This window comes from Trachemys scripta, chromosome 11 (genome assembly GCF_013100865.1).
Source record: "Trachemys scripta elegans isolate TJP31775 chromosome 11, CAS_Tse_1.0, whole genome shotgun sequence".
NCBI classification, from domain to species: domain Eukaryota; kingdom Metazoa; phylum Chordata; order Testudines; family Emydidae; genus Trachemys; species Trachemys scripta.
In genome coordinates this window covers 54,162,804-54,180,403 of record NC_048308.1, presented here as the reverse complement: position 1 = coordinate 54,180,403, position 17,600 = coordinate 54,162,804, and the positions used below count along the sequence as shown (strand labels likewise).

The following is a 17,600-nucleotide window of genomic DNA, read 5'->3' as shown; positions in this document are numbered from 1 at the left end:
ATTGGATCCTTTCACCAGCAGTGTTGGGAACATTTGTTTTGTGAGGGTATGAAAGGATAAATTGCCTGAGATTATTTTAAGAAAAGGAATCTTGTATGTCTACAGAAGAATTAGCAGGTCTTGTAAAAAGTAAATTAGTACCCCTGTGATTGAAGACTAACAGTTTCATATCACCAGACATCTACTGGAACATAGAGAGGAGGAGATTTGTCACTGGTAAAAATATACACAACCCAATATGTTTAAACACCTGAAGTTAAAGAATTAGACTGCTGCAGCTGCCTGAAGAATGTTGTAACTCATGATGTCCTCCAGGGAAAGTGAGAGTTTTCCTTCAGTTTAAAGTTTGCAGAGGACCAGAAGTCTCATGGTTCCTTGTTCCCAGCAAACTGTGAAGCTATTCTAGGGGGAGGGAAATTGTGCACTCAGTGTAGGGCCTGCAACTGATTTAAATGAACTCAGTTTAAGAATCTGAAGGGATTCAAGTTTTCTGGGTATCCACTCTTATGTACACTTAATACATTTACCCCTTTTCCCTCTCAGAAAAGTCAAACTTTAGATTTGAAGCTAAACATTTCACTTAAGTTCAGACTTGAGCTAATGCTAAAACTAAAACACATTAAATTGCCTAATTCCTAATAGAAAAAGGATGCAGATCTATTCACTCACTTAGTTTATATCTTTAATTTGAGACAATTTAGCTCCAGCTTGCTTTTGGAGAGGAGGGGGAAATACAAAGTTATAACACAAGGGAATAGCCCTAGTGACTGGAGATAACAGTGCCAGCCTCATCAAATGTGTTCAAAAATCCTTGGCATAACTTACCCCTTTCATTCTTTTAATGTTATAGTAATCTGTTTGATGGGAGTACTGAATGTGAAAATTTAAGTAGATTTCTTCTAAAAAGCTTAATTGCTTCCTTTAGATCTTTTATTTAAGTCAATTATATACTTTGTACACTACCACACTGATTTAGTTTAAACTCATAAGTTGTAGAACAAGTAATTGCTGCTCTTAACTTCTGTAATGTGTCAGTTTATATTTTTACCACAGCTACTAATGTAAGATGACACTGCTTTGTCTACTAGAGCCTTGTCAGTTAAAATGTATTGAAACTGTCCATTAGGGGATTCTTCTTTCAGTCTTTTGGAGCATAAAACTAGTATTCCTGATGCAGGGAAAAGTAGGAAGTTAAGGGCAATTGTCTTAAACTTTCCCTGAACTTGTTTAGGTTGATGCTAATATCATGAGAATAAGTTACATATGTTCAAAAACTAATAATAACTTAAACATCATACACTTATTACAAACACTGCAAAAAAATTAACAGTTTAGATAAGGCAGTAATGCTGATGTGCTGTTCATTATATAATCAAACTGTTTGGCAAGGTAAAGGCAATCTTGATTGGCTAGCTTACAGTAGCTGCCACTCAGTTTGTTACAAACACCACACCCTGAATTGCACTTGAAGCTTAATATTCTATGTACATGGTTCCATATTATGTGCATGTTTTGTACAGCAGTATATTACACACAATGCTAAGTTAACAAATAGATGCCCACAGAGAAAAGCACCTCTTATAAATAAGGTGTACAAATTAGATTATAATAAAGATAGAGAGCTAACTTTTTTCCCTTTATGTGTGATGAATTTCATGAAACATTAGCTCCCGAGGTATACTAGTTTCTGGCCCATAGATTTTGGATGCTCTTCTTTCAAAGGCAGCTACCATCTGCTTAACAACTTCATCAAAAAATAGTGTAGCAAGTTGAGAGTGTAGAAGTGAACGAAACTCAAAAGAAACCTGTTTGAGAGATCAAGAAAAAGATATTTCTAGCATCTACCATTTCAGTATATTGTCTTCCTTTATCAAAAAGTCCATCTTCATGTACTTAATGTGCATTCTATGGGAAGTGGGGCTGGTATTTTTGAATTGTATATCTAGCGCAATTTAAAAAAAATTATTCATAGGAAGTGGAGCTTTAACCCTCTGTAAATGAAGTTTATATACAACTCTAAAAAAATTTCAAGTGAAAACTCAAGCCGTTCAACTCAGTTTATTTTTAGATAAACTGTTTCATACATGCTGCATCCCAGAATACTTCATTATTAATACAAAAGCATGATAGTTATAAAAAAAGTGAAGATGATGGGTGAATAAAGCATGCACTTATAAGTTAGTGACTGAGGAAATCAGACTTAGAAGTGTGGAAAGAGATTTGCATTGGTTAGAGCCAGGTGAGTAAGGGCTAGCAGACATGGAGTTACAGCCAGAGACCATCTGAAAAGGGAAAAAAAGGGGGGGAGGGGGACTAGATCTTGAAATGGAGAGGGAATGTGTAAACACACTTGAACATAAAAGACATTTCATTTTAACACTACATCTAGTTTTTACCTTGACTGGTGGTTGTCATGCTATAGCTATATTTAAAGCAAGGAAAGAACAATATGGCAATTAGGGAGGGAGACCAGCTGCTACTCTTCCCCATCCATCTTTCCGTATCTAAGGCTGTAGCTTTAAGTTTGCTGCAAACTACATTCACTGCTCTCACCACCTTTGGATCTAAGTATTCCAATTAGTGAATGGTCTTCCCCTTAAACACAAAATGAGAACAACTGATTTTACACAGAACTGATGTACTAGTTATAAGCAGCAAGCCCTAAGACTACTACAGTACCAGATTTTGGATCCTATCATTCTCTAACCATTTAACTATTCTTGCATTTAAACCAAAAATATTGGTATAAAACAAGAATGACAAGAAGCTTACATAACTCATGACAGCCATGTTACTGTTTACGTGAAATAGCTTGTCATATTACTTTGTGCTGTCCATGGTTTTAGTTTAGTTAGGGAATACTTATCTACACTATAAACTGGACTCGTGTCTTAACTCAGTTATATTGGCTGCATACACAAGTCACCCTAGTAAGAGAAATCTTCTTACAAAATTCCCATAGGGTTTAGTAGGTGATAATTTACTACAATCAGTACTGAGCTGCAGCATGGTGTTATGATGTACTCAGCTGCTGAAGGTGCAGTCTTTCCTGTAAGATGCTTAAACATCAAGTGTCATTCTTCTTAACAGTCAGTGTTAAGAATGGTGTCCCCATTAAATTCCAAATGAGGCACTCAGCCTGCCTATAAATTGTCCTTACAGCTTCAAATAGATACAGCAGTCTTCATCTGGAGTTGACTGAATATGGTGCTGCATCTTAATCTACTTACACATTCCAGCACAGAAACGATTGTTTACGGGATAAGGGTTTTTTTTCTTGAGTAAAGTAGGAGTGATGTTAAGGCAAGCACATTTTGCAACTCTCAAAGTTTTTAAGGGAACAAGAACTCCAGAGCAGGGACCCAGAGTTGTCATGCAAACAAGTATCAGTTTAATTTCGTTTAAGAACTTCTAATAGTACAGATTTTTCCAGTGAACTGCAAACACTATGCTGTACTTAAGGTCTGTAGGAAGAATGGTTAAAAAGGGCTATAACACAGTTTAGACTCAACTACCTCTCATTCAGAATTCACTGCTGACTTGGTAGAAGACTGGCATAGTAGTCTGTAGGAACAAGCAGCAGCTCACAGCTCAGATTTCTATTTTTGCATCTAAATCTACATCCCTAAAACTAAATTTTTAGTTGTTTCACTTAAACCCTCAATTATTGCAAATAACTTAGTTTGACTTGGTCACATTCTCTTCATTTCGCAGATGGGGAAAAAACTTATTAAATTACTTCGCTGTAGCCACACAGCAAGTCAGTGGCAGAGCAAGGATTAGCATCCCTAAGTGCCTCATTCAGAGTCCTTTTCTACACCCAATGAACTAAACTATCTCTACTTCTGTTACTGACACAAACCATTTACCGCTTCAAAATAGTGTGGATAGCAAAGGGCCATGATAGCAGTTCAAGTAAAGTTGAACAGAGTCTGTTTTAAGGCCAATTTTGACTCCCTTTAACAAGGTGTCAACCTAGAATGCCATAAAATGGTTTAGGTAAAAAGATTTTTTTTTAGTTTCTGTTTCCTTAGAACAAGGTATCTGGATTATGGGATTTAAAACCGGTCATTCTAACTTTTTCAACTCAGACAAGGTTTGGGATAAAGCCTTCAGCGTTTCTGCACAATAATCATCACTGGGAGCGAGCATACTGCTTTTTTTTTTTTTTGAGGCACTTTAGAATAATACATTTTTCTGGGGAGCTTTTACGTTCTATGAGTAAAAGAGTTTGGGGGTCCATACATCTTGCAAGATTAAGTGGCATGTCCTGTGAGAGAACCAATTGAATTTTACAGGCATGTGCTTGTTTTTCTATTACTGAACTTGTGATGTCGCCAAGCCCCGTAAACTGAAGGAGATTAGCCCAAGCAAGAGAGTCTCAAATTACAAGAGGCACCAAAAGAGCTTTCTCCTATTTACAAGGCAGTTTCTTAAATCAGGGAACTCCAGCAGGTGGCAACAGTATCTACACAGATTCGAGTACAGCATTTGGTGCTGCAGGCCAGGCTATATACAGAGGTGCAGGTTTACAGGTGGGTCCCTGGCTTGGGAATGACCAAAAACAAACATGCATACTATATAGAGAGACAGACAGACACACAGAGAGAGGAATTAGGAGATAAATTTTAAAAACTGAATAACTAAAAAGAGAAAATAAATAGGAGAAACTACAGAAGCAGTAATACAAGGAAAAAGCTACCTAGAAGTATTAGCAAATCAGATATTGTCTCTAAAGAGACAACAGTTTTGAACTGCAGTGGTTTCCCATCATAGAACAGAGAGTTGTTATTTGCCCTGAATACAACTCCAGTGTAACTGTGTCTGGAATACTACATCTAACTGCAGCCACCTCATTACCAAACCATATAAACGGTATGCAGGCAGTTCATAAGGGAGCAAAAAGTGATTGGGGGCTGGAGCACTTACGTTGAGAAAAGATTAGAACAGAAGAGCTCATTACATACAGCTTGGCTAAGAAACAACCAAAAAGGGACTGGATAGCAGTACAAAGAAGGAAGAAAGGACTATACACAAAAAAGGAAGAGAGTCTACTCCATGCTAAAGAGCAGAGGGAAAATACCACACGACCTGACCGAAATCTATTAGAGGTTATGGAATAGCCAACCAACAGAAGTGGTGAAATCCTCTCCATTGGAAAATTTAAAACTAGAAGCTAACATGAGAACAATCCTGTATTTGTGGGGACATGGTCTATATCAGGGGTTCTCAAACTGGGGGTTCCAAGGTTCTTAAATAGGGGGTCATGAGCTGTCAGCCTCCACACCCCAAACCCCGCATTGCCTCCAGCATTTATAATGGTGTTAAATATATATAAAAGCATTTTATTTGATTGGGGGAGGGGGGTGTGCACACCCAGAGGCTTGCTATGTTAAAGAGGTCACCAGTAAAAAAGTTTGAAAATCATTGGTCCATATCATCTAGTAGGCTATTCTATCACTGACTTACAATTTTCCCATATGTATTTGTTTGTCTGGCAACCTGGAAAACACCAGCATTAAGTGTTTAGTAGGGTTTTTTTTTTTTGGGGGGGGGGGGGGGGGGAGGGAAGAATACTCAACCCCCTGAAATACTTCATTGCAATGGAAGCTAATGTTTTCATCCAAGAAGTATTTCTCATGAGGACTACAAAGGGAAATTTTCACATGATAAAATTTAACAGAGTAAGTTTTGTAAAGTTAGCTTGATTTTGCAGTGCATGTGCTTAGCATATTTTTCGTTAGTAGCAGCACATTTGTGTTTAAGTACATTTCATGTCCCATTTCCAGCAGTCAGTGAGCTTAATTACCATACTTACTGAAAAATCCAAGGTACATGTTCTTGGATAACCTGGGATTCCTGGACCGAAACGCCATACTGTTTCCAGATGATTAAATAGTTTCCCATCTGTGCAGGATGCCTAAAAGAAAGTTCGAGTTAAGCTAGAATAAGTTCTTGTACATTAAATATACAAAGAAAGTTAATGTTTCCACATTTCACTACATGTTAAAGGGCATGGTGCAGCTAAGAATTCCTCCTACATCGAAGCCAAGATAAGATCAGTTTACCTAAAATAATTTAAAGCAATGCAATCAAGTTATCTGCATGAGGAGCAGTTCTTAGGTGGAAAAAGGAGGGTGTGGAGAGGGCCAATTTCTGTTCTCATATCCACAGAACAGATTTCAAACCAGGTGCACAGAACTAAGATCAACGTATGTAGGAGAAGCAGAATAGTGCCCTAGTATTGTAAATTGCAATTATTTAGTACCATTGTGCTGTAAGTACCATAGTTTTAAACAAAGCATCTGATATTTAACCTTTACTGTTTCTTGTATATATGCACTGAAATGCCTCCAATATTCGTAATTACACCGTATAAGTAGTCTTAATTTGTAAATATTGTTTTTTGATACTAAACAGTATTAGTGGCTGTATGTTAAACTACCGTAGGTCTCAAGTTCAGCCACCTTTGTAAGTTTGAGAGTTCACAAATATTCTATCACGAGAAATACATGTCATTAAGGAACATATTCTACCACTTTCACTGAATGAACAGTCTCATTGATTTCAATGTAAGGGTTTAATCTATAGAAGAATAGCAGAATCTAGCCATAAGTGTACATATTTGGCTTCAGTTCCCAGCAAGCAGTGTTTAAGGGTAGATCTGATTAGAGTCCTTACCTAAAGCTTTATATTAGGGGAGCATACTGGTGTTGGCTTCATAACCTCCACTCTGGGATTAGAAGATCAATGTAGCCCTTATTTTCACTCACTCTTGTTTGCTGTCCAAACCCAGATTTGGGCTGGCCATACTTCCAGCACAGAAGGACTGAACAATGCTCCCTCTTCAAGAGTCACCCAAATGCTGCTCCCCAATTGGCAACTCTTCTAGCCTCAATGGATGCATCAACACTAGAATTTTTTTCCTTCACATCTGCCACTGTTGATATCAACAATTCAACTCTGTCAGCAACAGCAATGGTGGGTAGGCGCTGCTGGTGTTTTAGCCACCATAACACCACAAGGTAGAATGCCAGCAGCTCCTTGTTTACGGTAACATTCCTACATTGCCAACACTGATGGATCTGAACGGTGGGAATTTTTAGGGGAAAAAATCCTCATATAGACAAAGACAGTAGGTCTGGGAGAGACCTTAAGCACCAAAAATAGATTTCTCCCTTCAACACTCTTAGGGGTGAAGTATTCTAGTCCAGTGGTTCTCAACCAGGGGTCCGCGAGCCCTTTCAGGGGGTCCGCGGAGCCCTATGGCTAAAACCCAGTGCACTGAGCCCCAACGCTGAAGCCTGGAGCGGTGTGGGGCTGAAGCCAGCGCGCTCCGAAGCCAGGAGCGGTGCAAGGTTGAAGCCAACACCCCATCCTCCTTCCCCCCCTCACTCTCAAGATGGGAGTGGTGCGGGGCTGAGTCTGGCACCCCCTTCCCTCCACAAGCCAGGAGCAGCGCTGGGCTGAAGCCAGGAGCCGCACTAGGAGCCCCTCCCCCACCCCCACACAGCCCCTAGCTACCTGCTCCCTGCACCCTGAGTGGTTTTCAAGCTTCTTGAACTGACTCCTCTCTTTGAGTTATATTTTTTGGTTGCATCCCCCCACAGCCCAGACAGGCTGGGTGGCCTCAGTGAGTCAGGGGTGGAGGTGGCACTCCCTCCCTGGACCCCATTGTGCACAGCTGGCTTGAGCCTGACTTGCTCCCCCTCCCTCCCCCCAAAAAATAGAAATAAAACTATGCCTATGCCCAAGGGTCCGTCCCCCCCCCCCCCCCGAACCCACTGGGCTCTGGCGTTTTTATAGCACGTTGAGGGGGGGTCTTAGCAAGAAAAAGATTGAGAACCCCTGCTCTAATTTTCTCCAAGACTAGATGAGCTCTTTTAAGGTGCGCTGTAAATTAAGAGATAGTTGATGAGCAGCCTGATGTCTACATTCAGCGTTATCTTTTAGGTCAAGAGCCAGTCTTGTAGGGAAACAGCAGGGAGAGAGTCCAGTCAGCATGTGAAACCTGAACTTTCTGCTGTAATTGTTCAGCTGTCTCAGGTCCATGATCGGAGGGAGACCACCTTTTTTCCCCCCAGAATGAGAAAGTACTTTAAATAAAAGCCCTTCCCCCCACTGTACTGTCTTGGCATCTTATATCTCCCATATGTAACAAGGAATCCATTTCTCCTCTTAACTGTTTTATAAAAGGAATCCCTGGAAAGAATGGGGATGGGAGAAAGAACAGATTTGGGCTGTTTAACCGAACAGTTATCTTTGACACAAGTTATCTATGACAATTCCACTCCATGCTGCAAGAAAATCGAGGAGACAATTCCCAAGGTGAAGGAGAGGTGTGGGACGAAGAAGCATAAAAGAAATAGAGATTAGGTTCCCAAGCAACCCTTGGATTTGAGCCTGAGTAGGTGTACAGGACAAAAGAGCAGCTGAAGTGCCAGACCTCTGCTTAAAATGTTGTCCTTTTAATCTGCCTTTTTGGTTACTGCCATGGTTGAAACTGTTATGAAGAAGGGTAAAAGGAAACAGATGAAAGTTATTGCCTCTGGAACGTGAAAGAAGATGAAGTAGGTTCCTTCTCTTCTGACCAGGTTAACCTGAAAGACAGAGCAGTAGACACAGTCTCCATCTTCTCATCAGTCTTGCTACTGAGCAAGCCTTCACCATTAAAGGGCTTGAGCCTTTCCAGCCAAATAATGTAAGTCATGAATGCTGGAGGAAAGTGATGATAATGCCACAGTTCTTGCTGAAGTGTCTGAAGCATCATACCCACTCCCCAAAGAAAATGGCTGGTTATTTCTCACATAATAAAAAGAATAAGGCAAAGATTTTTCTGCTTTGCAGCTCACATTTTAAAAGCAATGTTCAATATCCCTCAGCTGTAATTAGGTCTTAAACAGAAGCTACACACAGTCTTTGAAAATATAGCACCACTCAAAATCATTTTTGAATTTTCTTTTGAAGTCATAGTTTCCTGTTTTCTTTAAAGTATTAAGTTTATACAATCGGATATTAGGAAAAGTTACACACAAGAAATACACAAAATAAGAATTACCTTAACCAAGTGAGGTCTCACTAGGGTAACAACTGATGTATATTTCTCTACTACAGGAGGAAATCCTATTTCTAAGTGGGCTTTGCAGTATCCAGAACGTTTGGATAATATGTCTGACTTTTTACACCAAGGAACAAAGAGTTTGTAGTCCTCCACAACAGCTACCACTTCATACATTTCCTGCATGGAATACCTGAAAATAGAAACATGACATTACCAGTTATAAAACTGTAGTAATTTAAATATAAAAGCTTTCCAAGTTACTATAAGTTACATGGGCAACTTTAATTTTGGTATTTCAAAAATGTATGAGTTCTTGACTTTGCAGCCTTACATTCTTTTAATATTTTAGCAGTAATTTATTCAGCACTGTAAATGCTGACTACACTTTACAAAAAGCTAAATAAAGAAGATTTCCATTCTAATAATAATACAACTTAGAATTTCAAAGATACAATCAACTGAAGACAATATAGCTATTATTAAAAAATGTACAGGTAACTTAGCTAATTAAAAATAGTTAAGAACAAGTTGTAAGCAATTTGGTACAAATCAATATTTGCCCAAGGGAAGCAAGACATTGGAATAGATAAGATGCCACAAGTTGGGATGAGGTATGTTGGTAAAACTAGATGGGGAAGCCAGCACAGTGCTTACCCACCATCTGTTCTGTCAAGCTGCTGCTATTAGTCCCTTGCATTCGAGAGCTAAAGTCCCAACCCTACAAACACACAAATGAGTAATTTGTAATTTCATGCATATGACTAGTCCCTCATATCGTTAAGTGTTTGCAGGATTGGAGCCTAAGTTATTCAGTATTTAAAAAAAAAAAAAAGGCAAGCCCTTGTCCTCACATCACCCTCATCCTGTGCCCAGCATTTTGTTGTCTTCCCTCATACATCTTGTTTAAACTTCACATCGCAAATTGCTGGGGGCATGGACATTCTTATTTGTCTGAAGTGTTAATTACATTTATGATGCTTTAGAAATAGTAAGTAAGATCAGCCCATACCCACAAAGTGCTGAGCACCTCCTGATAAGTACAGAGTGCCCTGACTTCCAAAGTGCACAGTGCCTTGAAGGATTGGACCCTAAGGAAGTATGGGGATGGGTTTAAATTAAAGATTAAAAAATTGTAAGGAGCATTTGGAAAAAAAATTAAAAACAAAATTCTGATCTTGAGTTTCTCCTAAAACAACTGATGACATTACAAACAATTAAAGGGCTGTGTGTTCCACTTTGCCTTTTCTGCTTTAGGTGTCCCAGTGTCAGTCATCAAATTGAGACAAAAGAGATCCTGAACTCTTGCATGCTTCCTATAAATTTAAAATGGAGGTCCCTAAACTAGGGATGTCCGGGGGGCATGGTGGGCCTGGGCCAGCCCTCACAGGGGGCGGGGAGGGAGCACCACCCAAACCCTCTCTGCCCCCAGCTCAGCTCCAGTCCTGCCACCAGCCGCATCCTCGGCTCCTGTCCCCAGCCTCGGCATAGCTCCGCTCCTGGCCCTGCCCCTAGCCTCAGCCACTGGCCACAGCTCCATTCCTGGCCCACAGCCAAGGCCAGGAGCAGAGCCGCACCTGGAAGCGGCCCCATTCCCAGCTACAAATCCACCCCCAACTGCAGACCCAGCCCTGGCCCCTTTACCCCTGTCCGTGTCTACCCCCCACAGCCAGAGCCTCGTTCCTGGCGGAAGGGACAGGGGGTAAGGGGGGGGGGGGAGGACCACCTTCAAAAGTTTGGGGACCACTGATTGAAAGTAACTCCTTAATGTTTAAAAAACATTTCATTCCATCTTTAAATATATGTCAACAATGCAGACTTATGAATCCAGCAATAATGTCACATTAACAAATATAATTATAGGTCTGACAAATTAAAAAAAAAAAAAGCCCACACAAGTGAGAGACATATCTGGATTGTGGCCAACACTCCTCAGTACTAAGAGACCAAAGAAGTATAGTATTTCAGCTGGGAGGTAGTCCTTTTTCCTGCTCAGCTATATCCAAGTTTATCAATTAAACAAAGGTGCTCTACAGGAGGAGAGATACTACACTGCAATAACTACAAAGAAGAGATGTGTCAAAAGTGAAAGGGAGTGCTGTTTTTCCTGCATCCTAAAAAGGAAAGTTCTGCTTTGGAAAAATGAACAGAGAATCCATTCCAGAGAAAAAGGATCATAAACATAACAGCTGTTGGCCAAGTTATTCTTTTGGCTACACATATGTAGCTCACTGAAATTCAAGGATCACTTGCCATTTCATGCAAAGGCAGTGTTTGAAGAGGAAATAACGTGTCTCATATCCAGAACATGTGACTGGGAGGCCAAGAGCCCTAGCATGAAATCCTGGCTCTATTAAGATCAACGGGGATTTGCTGTTGACTTTAATGGGGCCAGATTTCACCCTAGGCTGTAGCTCTGTACTTTTGTTTCCCCATCTATGAAACAGGGATAATGCTTCCTCTCCACACACCCAATAGCAATTTAAAAGAACTCAAGATCCTCAAATGAAAGGTGTAATATAAGTGGAAAGTATCAGCATATTCTTGGAGCAAATGAGGAAAAACTAATTGAGTTCATACCTTTGTTATTTTGCTGGAATTAGTTTTCTGCAGAAGCAAATTAAATGGTTAAGGCATTCTTTCCACTAGAAGGGGTAGCTTTTTTATTTATTATAATTTTTTTTGAACACCAGGTTTAATTTCTGGACAAGACAACAGTCACATACTAAACCTTTCAAAACTGGCTAGTGATTTTTAGTATCTTCATTTTTTGGTGTTCAATTTGAGGCACTTAAAAGGGGCCTGATTTTGAGGGGAGAGAGACTCTGCACTTTCTGAAAGTCAGGCTCCTTTAAAATCATTAGTCACCACTAAACATAAACCATAAACATTTCTAGTATTTCTGGTTATCTACAACAACTTGTGGAAACCAAATGCACACAGATAAATCTATTTCCATAGTTCTATTATACAAACCCTATAATCCTTCTCTCAGAATATTCTTTTCTTTTATTTCCAAACGGTGAAGCAATGTTGAAGAAAGTTCTTCTTTCGAAGGTACGGTTTGTTACAGATGCTTGCATTGGAGGAATTCTGCTCATCAGAATACCACATGAAGCCAAGTGCCTGCAATTGTGAAAATGTTTTTTTATAGTGTGTTTTTGATTAACAAAACAAATTATTAATGCAATGAAGTGAGACAGACAAGGTGGGTGAGGTGCAATAAAAAGATATGACATGACCTATCTTATCTCTCTAATATCCTAGGACCAACATGGCTACAACACTCCATACATTAAAGTGAGACATATAGGCAATCTGTTCTACAGTATTGCTGAAAATTTTGGATTCAGATGTGAAAGTGAACTCCGTAACAGTCTGTAAGCTGTTCAAGATGCAATGTTAACCTTTTTTTGCCTTTGGCGAAACTAAAAATAGCTCCCAGTCATGGAAAAAAAATTGGCACACAGTAAAATACAAAGGCCTTCCCTTAAGACTTGGCTTCAAGTCAGTCTGAGGCCATACACTAAACTGAGTTCACTTTGACTTGCAGAACAGCATTTCCTGCTAATACATAAATAGTTTTCAGAAGTCATCTCTAATATTTTGTCCCATTCTGAATATGTGAACAGGAAAAGAAGTGAGATACGCAGCTGAATGCCATTATAAATACATTCATATTTTTATGTTTCAGATGACAAGAAATTGGTTTCTCCTCCCCCCTTATTTCTCTTAAAAAGCAAGTTCCTGGGTGCATGGCCTTTTGGAGAGGAAACTACATTCCTTATCCTACTTTAGACATTTGTTTCTCCTGAAAGAGTTGAGATCATCATATATAATCTTGAACTCAAGTGTTTTCAGAAATAAAACCTCATCATTTACTTTTCAGAAATACTTATAAAGGTTATATCTGTATTCTGTCAATGAATTTAAGATTATGGAAAAATACAAAGCATATTTCAGTTTTTAAATGTGAATCATCACATTTATAGATCTATCTACACTGTTAAATTCTCAACTCTGCTTAAGTTGGAATCTATCATTGTTAAAAAGCACTAATATATTTTACACAAAAGTTAACCTCAGGAAGACCTGATTCCTGGCATCAATGCATTTAAAAGACAGAGCTCTACTATCTACCAGTGGTACCTCTCCCCATAATATCTAATGAACTATCTATTTCTATCATATTTCTAACAACACAATCAGAATTGTAACTCTAGATTCAAGCAGTCATATGGATGAGGAGTTAAAAATGGAACTGACCTTCCCCAATAAGCTGAAAGTTTTTTTTAACATAGCATACTTCTCCTTAACCACTGAAGTCTAGCAAGTTATGATAACCAAGTGTAAACTGCCAACTATTTAAAGAAGAAACTATTAAGTTTTGCTAGCCTGTGAAACACCCAATAATGTCCTACAATAACCAACAGTGTAAACTTATGGGGCAGACATCCAAACCACCATGGAAGCATCACATACCTGCTCTGCACTCGCCTCAATGGAGCTTTATTACAGGACATTCAAATAATGCTGTAATTATACAAGCCATTTTACAAACATTCTTGAGACACAATCCCTGCTTTGAGGAGCTTATATAATGGAAATATCTACTTGAGTAACTAAATTCTATTCAAAACTATCATGAAAACTTTTGACAAAAATGCTTAAGCCCCTAAGAACTGCAATACTAACCCTCGATTGTACAACTACCCCAGGGCTACACTTGCATTTAGATCTGGTTCACCATGTTAGCAGGCCGAAAACCAATCTGGGAGGGACTTCAGAAGAGAGCAAAGAACACGATCAGAGTCTGGAGAGATAATATATACATATTTTGTGAGGTAATAAAACATGTGAAACAAGACCATAGACTACAAATATTTAAAACTGTAAACACCAGAGACAGAAAAGAATTACTTGGGATTGTATCGGAGATACAACCAGGAGTATTGGTATGAAATTAGGAAAGGGAAAGTTAGGCTGAATATCTGGAAAACCCTTGAGACTGTAGGACAGTTGTATCTCAAAAGATGTGAATACAGTCCCATAATTTAGCAACAGTGTGACAAGATGCGGCAAGGGGTACCATAGAGAAACAGTCTTGCAGTGCCAGAGAGATGGATATGGATAAGGATTTATTAATTATTTTATCAAATTTCTATAAATCTGGTCAATGCACTCAAAAAACTTGGGATAGGCCTTATTTTACATTTAAGTTAGCCTCTCTCAACCAAAGACAAAAATAAAACATGAGAGTTTTTAACTATGTATGTGATACATTGTCAAAAATAAATGTGTATTTAAATTTCTGTAATGATCAGTAAAAAATATTTCAAACCATTTTTCCGGTAGACTTGTTTTGCAACTTCCAAATCCCAATCCTTTATGTTAAATAACATAAATAAGAACAATGAGAAATAACTGCTGATAGCGAATGTCTGGTTTAGAGTTTTAATACCATTCAAGGCAGGCATGATTAACATAAGAAGAAATTACAAGGTTAACAAGTCTAGGGAAGTTTCATATGGAATACTGCATCATCAGTTTATTTTCTCTTTATTTTATCTGAAGATAAATCAGATATCAAGAATGTGCTGTCTTCAGCTAAGATACAGGAAAGCATCCTTACAGAAGACATCACTTAAATACTGTAATACCAGTGGGACTTAAGCATAGGCACTTTCTTGAATCAGACTTTTAACTCTTTCAAGGTCACATGTAGTAAGTAGCAAAGTATTTAGTCTAGGTATATAAAAAACAGTGCTCAACACTCATTGTTCATCCATCTTCAAACACTAAACATTCCCAATTTTACAGTTAGGGAAACAGATGTAGCATATTAGTGATTTGTTCAAGGTCACAGAGGGCAGATAGCAGCAGCGCCCATATTAGAATTCAGAAGTACTTGGCTTCTAGTCCTGCATTCACCCCTCTCTAGCAACAGGGCAGCCAGCTTTCACATCTTAGTATACTTTTTTACTATTATCCAATCCAATCATTTGCTGCTTTATCTCCAAATGCTAGGACACCAACTATGGTACCACAGGGCTTTCATGCTCCACGGAGTAAACAGTTACTACTGTATCTTACATGTTCAAATAACAGACTCCATGATTTTATTAAATTTAAAAAAAAAAAAAAAAAAACAGATCTGTTTTAAGATTAAAGTTGATTAGAATCAAGTACTAGAAGAAGAGATATCTAACATGATAAAAAAGACTGAGATTAGTACTAAGGATGTGCCAGTGTAACCGTATTCATAGTTTCTCAAATATCAGTTTCATCAAGTTAATGTCAACTGGTGGCTGTTTTATGGCCTTTGACATCAATGTGACATAAGTTGATCTCATTCCAAATCCCAGTGGACATCAATTTCTCCCTCATTAGTTAGTTTGGTACTCAACACACAGGCAGAGCAAAGCTCACACATTAGAAGGTTGTAAGCAGCTGCGTGGTGTTAAGATACCACATAGACATCTTTCCTTTTCACATAATTGTGCAGCTTTCCACAGTGCTCCTCTCTGCACTAGGTGACAAAGGAAAAAAAGTGCTTTATGGAAAAGTGGTCTGAATGTCTCTCCCTCTTTTATTAACAGCACGTTATTGATTAAAACATTAATAGATAGAGGTATGTATTTGGTGCATGCATTATACAAGTTGTTAAAGATAAGTTTATATACAAGTTTGGTACAGACTGAATCTATAGCTAAGTATTTGGTAGATCATGAACATAGTGCTTATAAAAACCCTAGTAATAGCTACCCTCCCCTAATTCTTTATCTCACTTTCAATGCAGAAAGTCCTGAACACACTATCATTTTAAGACAAGTTACACTTGGATCAAAAGCACTTAAACGTCGTGTTTCTTTAAGATAGGATATAACCATATTCAAATGTTACTAGGTACCAAATGTTACTAGGTATCAAGAGTCTAAATAACAGGCTTTTCTGTGTTAGACACGGTTTCTGGGAATGTTTGTCCTCAAACCACACACATTAAATCATTTTAAAAAGCTACTTTCATTTAACAAGGATGAACTATTTTAGTATCTCCAGCCCACCTTAAACTTCACTTGAATGTGGACAGGACATAAAATGACATTTTTTTCCCCTCCAAAGAGGGAAAAAAAAAAAATCCCACATTTTGCTACTTCAGTCCGTGTCAAACAACTGAATGTAGTTTATGACATCATGAAGGGATTTCACTTCCAGCCTATTTATTACCAGTTTTAAATACAGGGAAAAGGGGAACCACACACACCGTACCTCAACCTTAACATGGAGGCACAACCAGCAGCTCCCTAATAACAATAAAGACTGGAAGAGCCCTTTTATTATTTCACTCCTTATTAAGAGAAATAGTTTGAGACCATTTTGCTTTCCAAGTTTTCTTTTGTTTTCACACCACCTGCCTCTATAATTGAAAGACTGGGTTCAACAGAACCGGTTGTGACACAAAGTGGGTAGGTCTTGACTCTTAATCAACCTTACATTTATTAAAATGTCATGACATAGGTCTTGAAATATGTTTGAAATGTGCCCGAAAATTATATATATTGGTTCAGCTAGAGAGTGTGTCAGTTTGTAGACTGTTAATGTTTTGCAGTTCCTTCAAGCAGAACCAGACCTTTCATCTGCACTAAAGTTTTTTGGAATCATCACAATACTCCTGTGACAGTATTTCACCCTTAAATTATCCCCTTAACTCCAGCGTGATATTGGGGTTTCCCCAGAGAATTTACCTAGCTACCTATTTATTGCCTTTGAGTTGGAAAGAGCCTTGAGCCCCACGACCCCAAGTGCCCAAATCCTTAGTCAGACGGGGGCTCCGAGAGGAGCGAGCAGTTCCCCCACCCAGCGCCAGCGTGTTCACTCTGGAGCCTACTGATCGCAAGGCGAATGTCAACGTTGTTAGTTACCGCCACTCAGCTCCCGGGCGCCGGGTGGAGCGAGCAGGGGCCGCCTCTCACGAGCTGGAGGAGCGGCTCCAGGGAGATTCCCAGTGCCTAGGCGGTGGGAGGAGGCGCTCGCAGTACGGGAAAGAACGGGGCGCGGGGGGGGAGTCACGAGCCCCTTTAAACCTGCCCATGTCCCTGTGACTGGCCGGACGCGAGGACCCCGCCTACCTGAGAACGCTTCTGTGCGGCGCCGTGAGCCTTTCGGCGAGCACTTTCCCAAGCGCCCGGCCGCTCCGCGCCATGTTCGGCCCCACTGCCTCACCTCCCCATCCCAGTCAGTCAGCCTAACGGCTGCCAGCGCCAGACCCGCCCCCATCTCTAGCAAGCCAATCACCGCGCAGCAGCCACCCAGACGCCGCCAATCACCGTGTCCAAAGTCTCGCACGTCACTGCTATGTGGACCGCGGTGTCCTACCCTCGACACACCCTCTCCCACACCCACCCCATGACTCTCGTGCGCGAGCGCGAGACAGAGCTACGGGACCGCGCGCAGTCACAAGGCTTAGGGATCGCTTTGTCGGGGTTACATAAGGATGGGCGCAACAGGGGCGGGATGAGTGCTGGAATCAGCCCGTTGATTG

At 39.7% G+C, this 17,600-nt stretch overlaps 1 protein-coding gene across 4 annotated transcripts; it reads right to left on the bottom strand.

Annotated features, from left to right (window-relative positions):
* Positions 1-669: 669 nt before the first annotated feature.
* COQ10B (coenzyme Q10B) lies at positions 670-17,338 on the bottom strand. Of its 4 annotated transcripts, none has more exons than XM_034786012.1 (6): positions 17,188-17,315; positions 13,754-13,871; positions 12,035-12,184; positions 9,059-9,251; positions 5,819-5,920; positions 670-1,805 (listed from the first exon to the last, which is right to left on the bottom strand). In XM_034786012.1, exons 3-6 carry the CDS (start codon positions 12,157-12,159, stop codon positions 1,638-1,640), a joined length of 588 nt encoding a protein of 195 aa, XP_034641903.1. In that variant the 5' UTR covers positions 12,160-12,184; positions 13,754-13,871; positions 17,188-17,315; the 3' UTR covers positions 670-1,637. The 4 variants fall into 4 exon arrangements, with proteins under 4 accessions (XP_034641903.1, XP_034641902.1, XP_034641901.1 ...); XM_034786011.1 differs by having other exon boundaries at positions 13,789-13,871; XM_034786010.1 differs by lacking the exon at positions 13,754-13,871 and having other exon boundaries at positions 17,188-17,338.
* Between the last annotated feature and the right edge of the window lie 262 nt (positions 17,339-17,600).